Raw genomic sequence first — 17184 nt, forward strand, 5'->3', positions numbered from 1 at the left:
TGAATGTACTGTTGGAAGATGAAGGAAAGCCGGTCATTTTCATAAGTGGCAGAGAACTTGGCAGAATTGTGTTCCAATATCAGGTGGAAGTCAGAACTTGTAAATGAACCTGGATATTTAGTTGAGAAGATTTGGAAACAGTGTAGTGTGTGCGCCTGGTTTCTCTTTGCTGCTTATACCACAATATGAGAGGAAAGAGATAAACTGAGGAATTGATTTTTAAGCCAAAAGGAACTAGCTAATGATGATTTGGAAAATTCTCAGCCTATCTAGCTATCATCCTCTGGAAACAGGGCCAAAGGTGTGCCTGGGCAAATGTTTGCTGAAGAGATTAGGCTTGTTGCTCTGATCCTGTCAACCATCTCAGCAAAACCCAGGAATGGAGGTGTAGTTATTCAGGAAAGATCTGTGGAGGACCCTGTTGTCTGATGACTTACACCCCCATGAATCACAGAAGAAGAAATGAAGAAATATTGAATCCAAGATCAGAGCCGAGGATTCAGAATTCTGTGTCAAAGGGACCTCCTCAGAGCAAGAGGGCTGGGCTACCACCCTAGTGTTTGGAGAAAGCAAAGCCACTGCCACCCTTGCAAGCCTGGACTACAGAGCATCAAACCACAGAAGATTATTGTCAGGCCTTGAAAGTGAATAGAATTTGTCCTGCTGGATGTAGGACTGATGATCCATTTTTTCCTTCCAGTTTCTCCCGTTTGGAATGGGAATGTCTGTCATATGCTGCCCCAACACTGTATTTTGGAAACATAACTAGTCTTCTCGGTTTCACAGATCCACATGAAGAGGAATTTTGCCTGAAGATGGACCATACCCATAATAGATTTAGATGAGATCTTGGCCTTAGAGTTGATGCTGGAATGATGAAGATGTTGGGATGTTGGAATGGGGTGAATGCATTTTGCACAAGGGCCGGACGTGATTTGGGGGGACCAGAAGGCAGATTATTTTGTTGTTTTAAGCCTTCCAGTTTGTGGTATTGTTACAGCAGCCCTAGGAAAAAGACATGTATCTTTACTTATTTTTTGTCCAGTTGTCCTATCAATAAATGATAATGGATTTGTCTATTTCCGCCCTTCAGTTCTGTCAGTTTTGACAGTATTTTGAGGCTATCTTAGGCGCATATACATTTATAATTATTGTATCTTCCTGAAATATTGACTAATATAATTATGAAGTGTTCCTCTTGGTCTCTAGTATTATTTCTTGTCTTGAAATCTCTTGTCTGATACTAATATGGCAACTTCAGCATTCTTTTGATTAGCGTTTAAGTGGCATGTCTTTTTCCAACTTTTATAAAATGTGTCTTTTAAGTACAGCATGTAATTGAGTTTTGTCTTTGTATTTAATCTGACAGTCTCACTTCTAATTGGAGTGGTCTCTTCATATTTAATATAATTTTGACATGGTTGGATTTTGATGTATCTTTTACTATTTTCTATTTGCCCTATCTGTATTTTGTAAATATATGCTTCCTTTCCTGCCTTCTTTTGTATTATTTGAACTTTTTAAATATTTCATTCTATTTCCATCTATAGCCCTTTTATTTTTGCACGTGCACATGTGTATGTATGTGGTTCTCCAGGGACTCTGATATGTATCTTTAGCTTATCACTATCTACTTTGAGTTAATATTGGAACTGCAGGTAAAATGGTACATCTGTAAGAGTTAAATTCCATTTACCCCTTTCCAATCCTTTGTGCTACTGCTGTCATACGTATTGCATCTATATATGTTACAAACCCAAAATATAATGTTATAATTTTTGCTCTAAGATGTGATGTCTTTTTTTTTTTTAAGAGAAAAAAAGAATATATTATTTTTAGGCATACACACACACCAAAAGGTATAATAATAGATAAGATCTGGAATCAAGAGTCCCCTATCAGTTGCTGATACCTCTAAGAAAAATTGAGGAATTCTTAATGTACTACGTCTATTCTGATGTTTCAAGGAGTAAATGTGCAGTAAATTTCAGAGATTCTTGGCTTAAAACTGCTCAAGGAATTCTGTATCTTGTTGATTTCCAGATGGGAAGGGCACTCTTAAGATCTCCGTAGATTTCTGTTCTTTTTCATAGTAACCCATTCAGAAGAGCAGAACTTCGGGGTGAGGATGGGAGTAACAAGAACCTCTTAAACTTAATTTACTACATAGCTGTACAAAACTGGTCAGATAAATTTGAGATTCACAGCTTATATGAATAACAATGGAAGGAAAAATAAATCAAGCCAGTCTTATTGGCATTTTACTTTGCATTGGAAATATGGAAAAAACTTGAAGAATGGAGCCGATGCAGAACTGTCCATGAGTGTGGAAATGGATAAACAGATTTATTTATACAACAGAATGCTGTTTAGCGTGTTTCATTGTCTCATCAAACAATGCTAATTGCAAAAAAAGCCAAGAAGTCTGTGTACAAGAGTACCATTAATATAAATTTAAAAATACCAAGCAGTACAATGTTTATGGATAACAGATGCATAATAAAAGTTTAAAAACATTTATGGGAATTATACATACCAACTACAGGATGATGGTTTTTCTGTGAAAGGAAGCACCAAGGGATGGTGGGGTGGGCCTTTAGCTACATCCGTGGTGTTTGGTTTTGTAAAAGAGAGAGAAGGATCTGAAACAAATATGGCAAAAAGTGGGCTCATGCGTGGATGTCTTTTTTATGTATACTGTATGTTTGAAATATTTTTAAAGTTTTTTTCAATTAAATTTAAAACTAAGGAAGTCCATTTTCACAGGGATGGTTCTGGGAAGAATTATTACTGATTACACTCTTAATATTCCTCACAGGAAAAAATATCTCTTGCAATTGAAACTGGTCTTTTTCTCTCAAAACCTGTAACCCTAGATGCCAGCCTGTTACTGTGCTCCAAGCCACTGTCACTCCAGTCAACCTCAGTATCGCCCAATCTCTTCTGTCCATTACAATTCACATCTAAACCAGCCACTGCCACAACCTGCACACCAGACAGGTGAGTCGTATGTCTTATGCCATGAATTCTTAGCCATGGCTATTGCGTTTTCCATCCAACTTTATTTCAGTCTTACTATTAAATACTACCAAACTCAGTCTGTCAAGGACCTTAGTTATGTACATACATGATATGCAAACTAGTGAGAGTCAAAGAGTGGACAAATCTTAGCATCCTCCAGAGATAGCCATGCTGTCAGGTTTAAATGGTAAAGGATGAGGATCCATAATAAGATTCTGCCAGGTGGAGCAGCATGGAAAGCAGCTGCCTTTTTCCTCCCTGTTGCTGTCATTGAAGCTCTCTTTGCAGCCTGGTAATCCACCTGTGGTAACAGCAGAAGCGAGGCTTCCCCAGTGAAAGTTGAGAAGTCTTCTTAATGGCTAACCAGAAGCAAGGATTAAAAAAACCTAACTTGAATGAACAGCTCTAGTACAGTGATGATATTTTTGAAGTCTTAGTCTTAGTAGGAATGCTTTCAAAAGGAATAATGTTCTTAAATATCTTTTCTGTGTTTTCTTTTTCAGTTTGTTGATTGTTTAGTGAAAAGTGACTTAAACCAAATATAGTCTAATACTAGGCATGTAAAATATGTTGACATCATTCTTTTCCTTTTCCCTTGTTCACACTTTCTTCAAGCATTCAGTGAAAACAATTGGGATCTCAGTGTGAAAAACCATCTTACTAATTTTACCAATCCCATTTCTCCATATACTTCCCACCTAGATACGTAATTCTGTCCCAGATCTTTAATTAAGGTATTTATACAGCCTTCCAAAACTCTAGAAGATGAAGTAGAAAATTTTTTATTGGTTTCTTTGGAGGTTTTTTAGCTGTTTGTCACTATTGGAGGCTCTCAAGACTATGTCAGTGAGACTCCCTGAGGCAGCGTAACCTTCCACCTCCACAGTGATGAATTACCGCTCTTAATACCGTATGAAACTAAAGTGTTTCCTACAACTTCCAGGAGAAACACCTTCCACCAGATGATCTGATCAGAAGTGTTCTTGCTTCTCCTTGCTTGTGTCAAGTCTTTACTGATCATTGCAACTCACCAATTTCCTTTACCAGATGTGATTCTTATTCATCACCCTACAAGGGAACATCCAGGACACTTATCTGTTAACCTTGGGAGTTGTTTTTCTGTTGAGTGTTTAGGTTCTTTTCTTTTTTATATTGCTGATTCCATATTAGGTGTGTGACACATGTTCTTCCAAAGAATATTGACGGCAGACATTGATCGTAATAGTTAAGTTACAATTTATCCTCTGCCTCAAATATGGCACCCTTTAGTTTCAGGTTTACCTGAAGTTTAATAATTTAGTCCTTATCAAGTAATGTACACTAGCATATGCTCTAATTTTGAAAGACATCAAATTGTTCTTTATACATGGGACCAAGATTTTAGTCATGACATTGCTCATTGGCTTTAAATATATTGTTGTTTCATTCTAATAGAAATTATTTTCTGAGTTTTTCTGAGCCTCAAGTTACTGACTTTTCATATGGCTTTGTCTTGACTTTTGTCTTCTAAAATTATGATAGAAATTATAGTTGATGTCCATGATGTTAAAAAAGAAATTTACCTTCACTCAGTCAAATAACTTTGTGTCATTGAATTAACTTAAGCCATATTAATGAGTGCCAGTGTCCTGTGTGCATATATGTGTGAGCTTATTAGTTTTATTGTTTTCCATAGCTAAATTTTTATTCCTCTCCATGTTCAAACCACTTACAAAACTAACACTTTTAATCACAAGTAGGACCAAATGCATTTCTGCAAAATTGTTCCCACTTGATGGTAAACAACTGAAAATGGTATTCCTCCTGATTGAGAGCCAGTATATCCATGTAACAGACAGTGTGTGTTTATCTTCAGTGATATTTTTAGAGGTGGGGTTTTTTCTAATTTTAGTTGGGATGAGAAGGAAGGAAACAATAAACCAGATTGCACCTGGATTGCAGGCACCGACTGCTGTCCCAGAAAACAGTCATGTCTTTGGATGGTTTTTGACATCATGTTTAACTCCTGCAAGTCAGTCGTAATATAATGCTTTTTGTAAGTAGAATTTGTCCTTTCAGTTATTTTATGTAGTACCCTTTTAATTTGCAGCTTCAGCTAATTGAATCTCATTCCATTTGAAGACTGAAAGAAATAAATCCTCAAAGCATCCTTACCTAAAAGGAAAAGAAATTTTGTTATACTATTAAGTTTAGTAAAACATTTCCCTTTAACAAAATCTCTAATAATGCCAACTATTATGTTGGTAATTATTGAACCTTTTTATAGAATTGGAGGAAAATGTACTCTTAAAAGTTGTGATCTAAAGACTTTTATAGTTAGCTAATGGCTATTTTTTATGTCAGAATTTACAGAAGTTTGTTTTTATTCTTGTGTGTATGCTAATAGAAAAGTAAAATGCTCTAGAAAATATACAAGGTGGGTTTTTTTTATGGATTTATAGCAATTTCCATTTCAGAATTTACATTTTATACATGAACATAATGCTTTCTGGGTTTCTTTTTTGCATTTTTTCCTTATATTTTCCTACAATCCACCATTCCAGTCTTATTAAAATAAGAAACAATTTGTCACATCACTTACATTTTTTTTTCTTGTCAAACACTTGGTCACCCCTCAAAGTGTCAAGAAGCATGTTGTTTTCCATTGCTACAGAAAAGGGTGAAAATAATTATTTCACAAAACAATTGAAGACAACAATAGATTTGTAACTTTTCTTCACTGTGGTACAAATAATCATTGTTAAATTTTAAATATGAATTTAAAGAAATTTTGCCCTAAATTAAAAGCCCCATTTGAGTCTAAGTATTATTCTTAGCTAAAGTATGGGCAACAGAAATACAGAATTTCCTACTATTTTTACCTATTGGTACAAAAGCAGGGTTGGGGAAATATTCAAAGGATAAAATGCCCTGGTCTTCCATCCATTTGTGCTAGCAGACTACAATAGTATTGATTTCCTCCTCCATATATTATGGAAACTGAATTGAAATCAGTACTGACATTACTGCCAGGGGAATGAATATACCATATTTTGCTATCAATATGAAACTACTGACCATGGGATTCAAAACAAGGTTGATTCAACCCATACCAACAGAAATAGAAGAAATTCTGGCAACCTAAGGCATCTTGGACACTGCATTGTATAACATTTAAGAATAACAAAATAGGAATCAGAATCCTGGCAGCCGTTAGTTGTGTTTAACAGGTGTTAAGCGTATCACTTAAGCCTCTGGGTTTCAGTTTACTTGCTTGCAAAGTAAGTGGGTTTCCTGTATTGTCTTTTGAAGCCACTGTGCACTTCAAAATTTCATGACTCTGTGTGTTGGTCTCATGTGAGTCATTTTTAGATTCAGAAAGTGTGGGATATTAGAGAGTTGGTCTTCAGAAGCTTAGCGTTGTACTGTCAATAACTGGAGTCTTACAAGCAATTATTTAAAAATATCTGGTTACTTGCTAGTTGCAATAATAGTGATTTATTTACTTAACCCTTTAATAAAATTTATAGTTTGTACACTATAAAGTATACTACATACAAGTAGCTTTGTAAACCATAAAAAAAACTTTTCCCACAGGGAGTAATTATAGTAAAGATTTTAGTTTTATGAGGCCTTGGCTTTTTCTGTGTAGCTGCCTTCATTCTTATGACTCTTTTGAAAAGTTTGCAGCTTCACCATCTATGTTTAATATTTTGCAATAATTGGCCTTGTTCTTGAGCTGTTGGATTCGGGGCCGTAGCACTGTCTGAGAGGTTTACATTTCTCACAGTGAACCGGTCTCTTTTTCAGCTGCTTCCTGGCTTCTTTTTACTCAGGTCTCCACTGCTTTTTTCTTTTAATGCTGTTTTAAGGTTAACATTTACTTATATTTTCCATTAATTGCATTGCCTTTTAATCATGCATCATAACTCAGAAATAGGGATTTGAATTTAAATGACAACCTTGGCTTAACATAATTCACTTTTTAAAAATTTGTGGAAGCTATTGCCTTAATTTCCTTTCCAGAGCAGATTTGAATGTCAGATTCAGTTTGGTTTGGAGCTTATCTAAAAAGTTTAATGTCTTAAGCATGCCAAACTCATTAGCAGAAGTCAAGTTCATCTTTTTCCCTCTTGCTACAGTTTTGCAACCAGTCAATAAATTCAAAAAGTACCAATACATTATTTCTTCAGTCTTAGCTTTCCAACTAACTTGTAACCATGTGTTTACAAATTGATTAAGCTTCGTTACCAGCAGGCTATGGTAGGGGCCTCAGAGCCACACCACAGGAGAAACATTTTTGGATAAATACTCTGTAGGATGCACAGAATATTGGCAGCCTTGCGGGACTCAGATTTTAAAGAAAATAGGATGTAAAAAAGGTAAAGAATGAGAAAATGGCCCTATTGGGAAGCAGAGGAGGGGATGCATTGAATAGGGGATTTAATTATGTCGGATAGGGACTCTAGGCACAAACTCTGTAGTTTCTTTATCAAGGACTTTCAACCCAAATAGGAGGAATTTTGTACTTGTATTGCTAGGTGGTTATCCGTGGTTTTTATTTGTTGAGTCTGTGAGCATTTCTTAGTATTGTATGAGCAGCACAGATTCAGGCATTGTATAGTACCTATAGATCCGCCTATTTCCCTTTTCGCTTCTCCATTAATCTGCTGCCCTGAAATCTGGAGCCAGATATATCTGGTAAGTACCCACGGATTTCCTTGAATTATATAGTCTTCCATAGGATAGTCATTTAAATAGCTATAAGTTATAGCCTCTGTGTAGTTGTTTTTATTAGAAATGTTTTTTGGGTGTGTATGTTTCAGGTGCAGCAGTGAGAGCACAGGAGATGATAGAGGAGAAGGGTTAGTGAAGGTATTAAGGCAATTGTGTCTTGAAATTCACTGAAGGACTGGCCTTAGTTTAATTTGCCTGCTTACTAAAATACTACCATAGACGTAAGACAGACCAGGATTATAAATTTGAGATTTTGATGGTTTGGTAACAATTCTCACAAGTTGTCTTACCAATATATACCTCTCTACAAAGAAATTTAGAGTTAGCAAAATGGCATATTTTTTAATTAAAAAAAAAAAAAACCCTACCCTTACATTGCTTCTGCTGCACAAGTTCCAGTCTTTTAAAATACATATATTAATGTTGCTGTTAAGAGAAATAAACTTAGATTTATGACTATTCTGATTAAGCAGTTCTTCAGTTCTTTTTATTGTATTTCTGATTATGTCTAATCCATCTTATTAAGAATGCTTTTCTTTAACAGAGATGCTAGTTCAGGTCACCTATACAGAATAAAGGTAGCCTGTTAAAAACTTGTGCAGTGCTTTTCTGCTGAGTCCTGTATTTCCTTCTCGTTCTTTTCTCTGTTAAAGTGAAAGTTAAAAATAGAATATTCGGAGGCCTCCAGGGAAGTGCCTGAGCCATCAATTTATATTGTCCTAGTTCTCTCAGCCTGCAGAATTGATTGTGCTTTCCTCTGAACATGCTGGAAGAAATGGGAAAATACTGCAATATTGCAGTCTTGTAACAATAGAGAATAACAATGTTAAATAACACCCATATTGAGAATATGGATGTTTATTCTGTTGTTCGGTATAATTTACCATTGGCATTGATTGCTTTACAAAATAGATGCTTTCCCACAATGTTGACACAAATTTCTTTAAAAAGTTATCCTGTTTTCCTCTCACTTCCAGGTTAAATCCAGATATATCACATGAAGAATTTTTTTTCTTTTAAATCTCCATAATACTGATGCACCCTTTTCAGTGAATAAAGAATAATTTAGGTATTAGCCAAGTTGGTGATACACTGACTGTCAAAATACTGGAAATACTCTTCTTACATTGTTTTTTTAAACCTAATGGTATTTTTCCTTCTCTAGGAATCTGCTTCATCCTTCCTAACCCTCAGCCTTCTCCAACTCTTTTCCAGATCATTGGATTTTTTTCTTACACTTGGCTATCTTCAGATTATGCTTTTAAGACTGTGAGAGCTATGTTCCCCTCTTCCTTTTGTCTGAATAATTAGATAATGAACCTGAAACACAGTGCCACTTCTGATAAGTGCCACTCTAACATTTTATGCTTAGCAGCCTGAAATTCCTTCATTTAAAAGGTTCAGAGGAACTTGTGAGCTTCTTGAACAATTATTTTAAATGTAAACCTTATTAAGCAAGTATACATAAAATGAGACATTCCAGTAATCAGATGATTCCTTATTTTTATGTTGATACTAAAGTATTTTATTAACAATTTTTCCTGCGTAGACAGCAGTGAGCTTCTTACCTTTGACTGGATTAGCAGAATAATGTGGAGGGTAATTGTGAATTTTACTTTTTCAGTGCTTTTGCCACGGGGTATTTCTAGATTTGTTAGTGATTATAGGAACTTGAATCAACACAGGTCTCCCTGTCTCATTTCATTAGAAAAAGTCCAATAATCTTTTAGCAGCCTTTAATACTCTGCTCTGTATTCCAAACATATTCCAAAATGATATGTTTTTCAACCAGTTAGTTGGTTTTTGTTTGTTTGTTGTAATTATCATTGCAGTGAGTGGTCAAACCTCTCATGCTGATTTCTGGAAAACCAGTTCAAGTCCCTGTCCTAATGCCAGTAGAATTTCCCTCCTGGTGTACCAGTCATACAGAGTACCAAATATAAAAGGATGCCTTTAATTGTGATAGCCTTAGAAAGGTTCCCCAGGCCCTGATGGCTTCCTGCCCAGTGTGGTTCATTAAACAAGCACACCTGGTGGGTTTTCCTGCCTCAGATGAAAAAATGAATGGAAAGCTACTCAGTATATGGAAAAGAGCCATTGCTTCACAGAACTTCAGGACTTCAACCGTGAAACAGAACAGCTCCCCGTGGACACAAGGCGTGCAAGTTAAAGCTGGCATTGTCCCAGTGGGTCGAGTCTGACTACTTGGCAAAGCATTCTGACTTCTGTGGAGAAGAGCACCAACATCCAAGAAACCCTAACATATAACTTCAATCAGTTCATGATAGTTTTGCTAGAGAAATCTTGATGTTATCTGATCTAGACAATGGCAACACTTTACATTTTGAGCAAAGGCAGTCTTTGAGGCAAACAGCAAAGCTAAATTCTAAAGAGGAACATAGCAGACTGAGAGATACAGAGCCAAGGGACATGGGACCGGAGCCTTCCCTTTCCTAGTTGTTTTTTTTTTTTTTTAATAATTCGATTTTATTGAGATATATTCACATAGCATGCAGTCATACAAAGTGTACAATCAGTTGTTCACAGTACCATTATATAGTTGTGCATCATTCATCACCAAAATTAATTTTTGAACATTTTCATTATCACATATGCAAAAGTAATAGGAATAAAAATTAAAGTGAAAAAGAACAATTAAAGTAAAAAAGAACACTAGGTGTTTTTTTGTTTTGTTTTTGTTTTTGCCCCCATTTTTCTACTCATCCATCCATATGCTCGACAAAGGGGAGTGTGATCCACATGGATTTCCCAATCACATTGTCACTCCTCATAAGCTACATTGTTATACAGTCATCTTCAGGATTCAGGGGTTCTGAGTTGTAATTTAATAGTTTCGGGTATTTACCGCTAGCTGTTCCAAGTCAGTAGAACCTAAAAAGGATGGTCTATATTGTGCGTAAGAGTGCCCACCAGAGTGACCTCTCAGATCCTTTTGGAATTTCTCTGCCACTGAGGCTTACTTCATTCCCTTTCACATCCCCTTTTTGATCAAGAAGATATTCTCCATCCCACGATGCCGGGTCTGGATTCCTCCCCGGGAGTCATATTCCACATTGCCAGGGGAACTTACACCCCAGGGTGTCCAATCCAGTTGTTCTATACATGTGAAGTCTAATGATGATAAAGCGAAGAAATGTAACCTTGCAATACAGAGGTCACAAAAACGATGCATCTTGGGAGTAATGGGCAGATCCTTGACGGAGAGACCCTCCCAAATAGAGGACATTATGGGCTAACTATATAATAAACTCTTATACCTGGTCTTTTGTAGCCCCCAACTTCATATGGCTACCAACTGAACTAACTGCTGAACAACCTTCCACCCTGATTCCTATCTAGATAGCAATGCTTATACTCCAAAATAATCTTTAATTCAAATGAACATTTTCCTGATTGATTGATCGTATATTACAGTAATTCTTTGTTTTCCTATAATTTCATTGACATGGGACTGAAGGTATATTAAACTGCTGTAGAAGTCTTCATTAACTAAAATTCTAAGCAAATGGAAAGAGGCCAGGTATTATTGTAGTGCCCTTTCTGTTTCAACATTTGTCTATGAAAAGTCTTTCTAAAGTAAACTTTGGAATCATACTGCTATGTTCAAATCCCATCTACACCATTTGCCAGATGGTGGCCTTGGACAAGGTATGAATTTCTCTGTGCTTTTGTTTCCTCAACTGAAGAATGGGGATAACAGTTGAACCTGTTTCATAAAATGGTGAGCACTAAATGAGTTAAAATATGTAAAGTGCTTAGACCGGTGCCTGAAATCTAATAAATGTTATATGAATGCTAGCTATTAATATTATCTTGTAGTGCCATTGAAGAAATGATAATTATTTAGTATTTTGTATGATAAGACAGAGGAATTTGGGGCTGAATTTGTGTTTGGCCTGAATTCCAGAGTAGATGTGAGGCTGACATAGTTTATCCAAAAAGAAATCTTTTTGTCTTTTTAACTTCTTGACATACGTTTTCTTCCTTAAAATGCAAGAGAGGGTTCAGATTAGTTGAGTTCTTTTCTCATCTTTTGATTACTTAACTTGAGGTCTAAGTATGTTTTCAGAAAATTTATTTAAATACTTCCTTCCCATAGCTATGTAAAATCCCTCTTGATCGGATATGGAAATGTGGCACATGGAAAAAAGTTTTGAAATGTGTCATTATGATCCCATTTTTATAAATAATGAAAATGGGTATTATGTTGTTATATGTGCATAGAAAATAAGGTAGCCATTTATATGACATGCAAATAGTGATTATCTGAGTGTGGTTTTTTACAAGGGATTTTTTTCTTTCGTGTTTTTTTTTTATATTTTCCAAATTTTCTGCCATGAATCTATTTTATAATTAAGTAAAACCTTATAATTAAGATTGTACTTATTTTTGATATAATGTTTTCAAATTTATAACTTGAATAATATATGGCATAAAATTAGTGTCTCAGCTTTTGAATTCTAAGAGTATAAATATTTTATCTCATGGCTCTATTTCTTTACCGTTCTTATGTTAAGATTTAAATTTTTTTTTTTGCCTTTGTTACGTTTAATGGAAGCATATTACAATGTTACTGTTGACCACAGACTCCAGTGTGCTTTGATTGTGTTTTTTTTTTCCCCAAATACCACCCCATTTTCAACATTTTGCATGGTTGACATTCAGTTGTTCTCCCACATGCAAGAACATTTTTATATTTGTTCATTTAGTAACAGTCATTGGCCACTCCAGTTTTTGCCAAGTTATACAGTCCCAGTCTTTATCATCTATCTTTACCTCTAGTGTCATACATTCCCCTATCCCACCTCTTTCAGCCTTACTCACAGACATCTTTGTTCAGTGTACTTGCAATATTGTGCTACCATCACACAGTATTATGCTATTTCTGGATCTATACAGTCAATCCTGCTGAACATTCTGTAGTCCATCAACATCAAATGCCTGATCTCTACCCTCTTTCTATCTCCTGGTAGCCTGTGTTACCAGCTTAAATATGTTTTTAATGTCCACTTTTTTTCATAAGAATTCAGATAATGCCTGCATTTCAAACTTTACATATTAGATGAAACCAAAACAATTTTGTGTCCTTCCATATCATTTAAGCACTGATGTTAGTTACATGAAATCTGTGATTCAGCTGCTGTGCGGTTTCATTGGAAAGGCTTAATGAGGGAACCATGGATTCCAGATTGATGTGATTTATCTTCACGAGATTGTTTCATCTTAATGAAGAGGCGATTATAGGCATTTAATCTTATTTGTAAGTGTGTTACCTTCAAACTTAAATTCAGCTTTTTGCTATCAGAAGCCATTCACTAAATTTGGACACTGATTAACTGGACATTTTCAGTCAGCCTGTTGGAACATAATAAGTTTCTGGTTTTGTGTAAAATCATATACTATTTTGGTTCAATTCTGTTAAGAATATGTTTTTCCCTGTGGTTCATTCAGCAGGTGTAAATATTGAGTACTTACTTTTTTGCATAGCCACTGATAGTTCGTAAGGGTTTGTTTGTCTTAGAAGGGGGATCAGGTTAATGTTTCTGCCGTCAATCTTAAAAGTGCACCATTTCAGGCTTTTTTAAAGGCATACACAAGCCATGAGGCAACAATTAAAAAGAAAAGTTTCGTTATCTTTGGAGATCTTTTAAGCTTGTCATTCTTACTTTTAATAGCTCTACTGTAAGTTTTTCATTATTCAAGAGCATGTTCCCAATTTATTTATGCTACTTATTATGAATGAAATACTAATGCTGGTCATTTTTATACTTTCACAATCTTTAAATTCTAGAACTTCCTACTAGATTTCATCGCTCTTCTATTTACAAAGCCTTTTGTTCTCCACCAGTGTTCTATTCCACCTTCCTCTTCCACTTTTCATTCCTACATGCCTTACATCTAGCCACTCCTGTCTACTCCCTGTTACTCAAATATATTGTGTATTTGTGTGTGTGTGTGTTTTAACCTTATCCTGGGGAGGTCTTTTCTTTTTCTTTCTTTCTGTTCGAATGTCTCTACCTCTGTTAACGTCAATCAGATTTAACTTCTCTCTCTTATTTCATAGGATTCTATTTACACTGCTAGCTATTCTCATACATTGTCATGGCTAAGAATGCCTAATTTCAAAAATAGGAACCATGTCATAATCATCTTATCATCCAGCTGATGCATCATCTGCTCAACAGTGTCTTTTTATAAACCCTGTAACAAATGACCAGTTGCTGGGGTCACATGTTTTAGATTTCATCATATGTTGTCACATTCAAAATGTGCCTTGTTTTCATGTAGGGATATATAACAATTTAGTAGGTATGAATATTAAAGGAAATTAGATCTCATTAAGGAATCTAAAATACCGTTGGAAATTTACTAATGCAAATTTTATATAGTAGTATCCAGGTGACTCAATATTAGCCCACTATGATATGGAATCTGTATCTGTTTATTGAAAGCCTTCTGTGTCAGACCTTTTTTTCATAAAAGAGAGAATTTTGGGGTAGAAGCTTCCAGGTAGATCTCCAAAAACTGGTAGATTTGGATAGATAAGGGAATCAGTACTACATTTGCACATAAATTGGAAAATTTTTTGACGCTTTCTTTGAAGACAGTCTGTAACTTTGAATATTCTTTGAATAAACTGCAATAATAATATGCAAATACTTTCTTAAGGGAATGTGACTATTTAAGTCAAAGATTACGTGAGATTATGTTACAGTGAATTTTGCCAGATATCCACGTTTTTCCCCTATTTCAGTGGACTATAATTCTGACAAATTCTTTTAAGAATTTGTTTTCCCATTCTCCAGAGCAAAGGGCTTGTCCAAATTCTGTGTCTGCTATATATGCTTGTGTGTGTGTGTGTATGTGTTGAGAGGTGGCATTTCCAGCAAAAGAAAAAAGTTTCCTATTCTCATCCCATTTATATTCCTATCTTCTGTTTTCCTGGGACTAGAAAGGTGTGAATGTATGTTTCGAGGTATTTGGAATTTGAGTATGAATTTGAAGTACTCTGTCATTTGATGAACAGGAGACAAGGTTGACAATTGTGTGTTATATTAAGAGCAAAAAAGAAGTTTGTTCTATTTCTTTACCTGCCTACAAGTTTATTATCAAATCACTTTTATTACAAATAAGGACTAGAATATACATTTAAAACATGGGCATAACACACTGTTGCCAGAGAAATAACATTATTTTATAAAACCTTCACTGTTTCGATCAATTAACTATAACTGGGTTTTTACTTTGTCATTATTAATGTATTCGTTTCCAGATATACTTTGTATTTATATATTTAGAGAAGGCTAATGCTAGGTTTTGTTCAATTATTTAGTCATTGAGCAGAATCGTTGAGGCTTCTAGGCAACTACAGTGATGCTGTTGCCTATAGTCAATAGCTTAAATAGGATCTTTGCAGTTTCTACTGCTTTAGGAATTTATAAAAATGGAAATGAAAACTGATGTATATAAGATAGCAAAGTATATGTGTGGTATTATCAAGGAAAATTATTTCACTGTCCTTTTAGTTGCTGGACTATGTATAGGTAGTTCTGTAGCTCCGATTATCTTTGCAGAAAACTTTCAAATACCCTGAGGCTAGGTGGTTAGTTACTTTAATCCAATTTCATTTAAAAAAAAAAAATTGTGATAGCTTCTATTAATTTACATGAGTTTTTAGCTAACTGGCTTACCTAAATGAGTCCTCTTAGGATCAGGCAACAAAATACAATTCATATTTTTATTTAAATAAAGTGATAAGTTCACTTGATAAAAATATACTCTTACTACTTAAAATTACCAATAGTGTTTTCAGCTTAGGGACCATTGTCCCTTAGGTGTTTATCTGTGACTTCAGCAAGTTTATTTAATCTCTTTAAGGATCTGTTTTTGTGTGAAATGAAGTTAATAATATAGTGAGGAAATAATCTGGTAAATTACTGAATAACTCCATTTGCCTTATATATAAAGGTTCATATGTTAGTGTGATTTTTCAAAGATGCAACCATTTTAAAGGTTCCCCCCCTCTTTTTCTTTTTTCTTTTTTTTTTTTTTTCCTTCTTTTTCTCACAGTGAGTCCAATTTCATGGGCATGCAACCTCTGCAGTCACACAAGTGTCCTGACCTTGAGTTAAGAATCTGTTGATACCATCTTGAAATTCTTAATTTTTTGACAAGGGGCCCTGCATTTTCCTTTTGTTGGTCCCCAACAACTCATTGTCATGATAGATTATACTACACATTGCATAGTAATTGTCCTGCATAAACCAAGTCAATGAATTTCCTCACGTGAAGAGATATAACAAATTCTCTTTGTTCACAGATTCTATTTGAAAGTATTTTAGGAAAAAAAAAAAAGAACAGTAATTGACAAGTAACCTGCATAGTAAACTTCTTACATTAGCTATCATAATAGAGGGTTTTGGGGGATTTGCTGTTTAAACAAAATTCTGTGGTTTTAGAACACAAAAGTACTTGCTTAAAATACAAAAACAACCTATTAGATGCAATTAATTAAATTTAAAGTGAAGTTTAACTCATTGTGCCATTGCAGGTTTTCAAGTTATGGCCAACCAGCAGCAAAACTACCAAGGAGTAGTTGGAGTTCAGCAACCCCCGAGTCAGAGCCTCATCGGTGGCCAGCCCAACAACATTGGAAATCAGATTCAGGGAGTTGTCATCCCCTATCCTTCAGTGCCATCCTATCAGGTATGTTGTCATTCCTAGAGATTTTGGTTTGGAGGAGGTTTTGAATAGTAACAGTGCATCTCCTCTTTATACAGGAAAAATGTATCTGGAACAACTTTGTAGTCTTTATTGTTTTAAGAGTTTTATTGGTTGTTAGCAGCTTTGTTTTATCCTCGTTTTATTGCTTTATTCATTTGTTATGAATATTTGGGGGAAAAAACATCAGAACCACATTAATATTGGCAAGTAAATTTTGTCTGGGATGGCCTGTGCTTCCAACTAAGTACTAAGTATGTAAGTGAGCAACTTACTCTGTTCTTCAGCTGCATAGAAAGTCTCCTTTGTGGAAAGAATAGAGTGGAGGGAAAATAGAGGTCTAGGGAATAGGTACTTGAAATAGTGAGATATAGTTCAGACCGTCAAACTATGCTTATAGAATAAGGAAGAGTGTGCAGTTTCCCATGCTGGATACTACTGATTTTTTTCCCCATCTTGATCCCAAAAAAGGATTTTGTCATGTATTTTAAATATCATGGATTTTCATTTGTAGTTCTAAAGCCTGTCATTTAAGAAATAGCTTATCATTTAATACATGTCAGATGGCTTTCATGTAAAATGACAACAAATCAGCCACATTTTCTAAAATTTCTTTTAATTTCCTTCATCTTTCTGGAATAACTTGTAAGTGGGTTTGTTTTGTTAGCCTCCTGGTTTTCCCTAGCTGAGTCTAATGTTAAAAAG

General features: G+C 35.1%; 1 protein-coding gene across 10 annotated transcripts in view; it reads left to right on the forward strand.

The window, feature by feature from the left end:
* R3HDM1 (R3H domain containing 1) overlaps positions 1-17184 on the forward strand; it is a 205252-nt gene that overhangs the window by 139233 nt on the left and 48835 nt on the right. For all 10 annotated transcript variants that reach the window (XM_037848731.1, XM_037848729.1, XM_037848727.1 and 7 more), the window contains 2 exons: positions 2877-3000; positions 16310-16464. In XM_037848731.1, coding sequence (XP_037704659.1) covers positions 2877-3000; positions 16310-16464 — 279 coding nt within the window. The remainder of the gene's footprint in view (positions 1-2876; positions 3001-16309; positions 16465-17184) is intronic.

Source organism: Choloepus didactylus, chromosome 9, assembly GCF_015220235.1.
Source record: "Choloepus didactylus isolate mChoDid1 chromosome 9, mChoDid1.pri, whole genome shotgun sequence".
NCBI classification, from domain to species: Eukaryota; Metazoa; Chordata; class Mammalia; order Pilosa; family Megalonychidae; genus Choloepus; species Choloepus didactylus.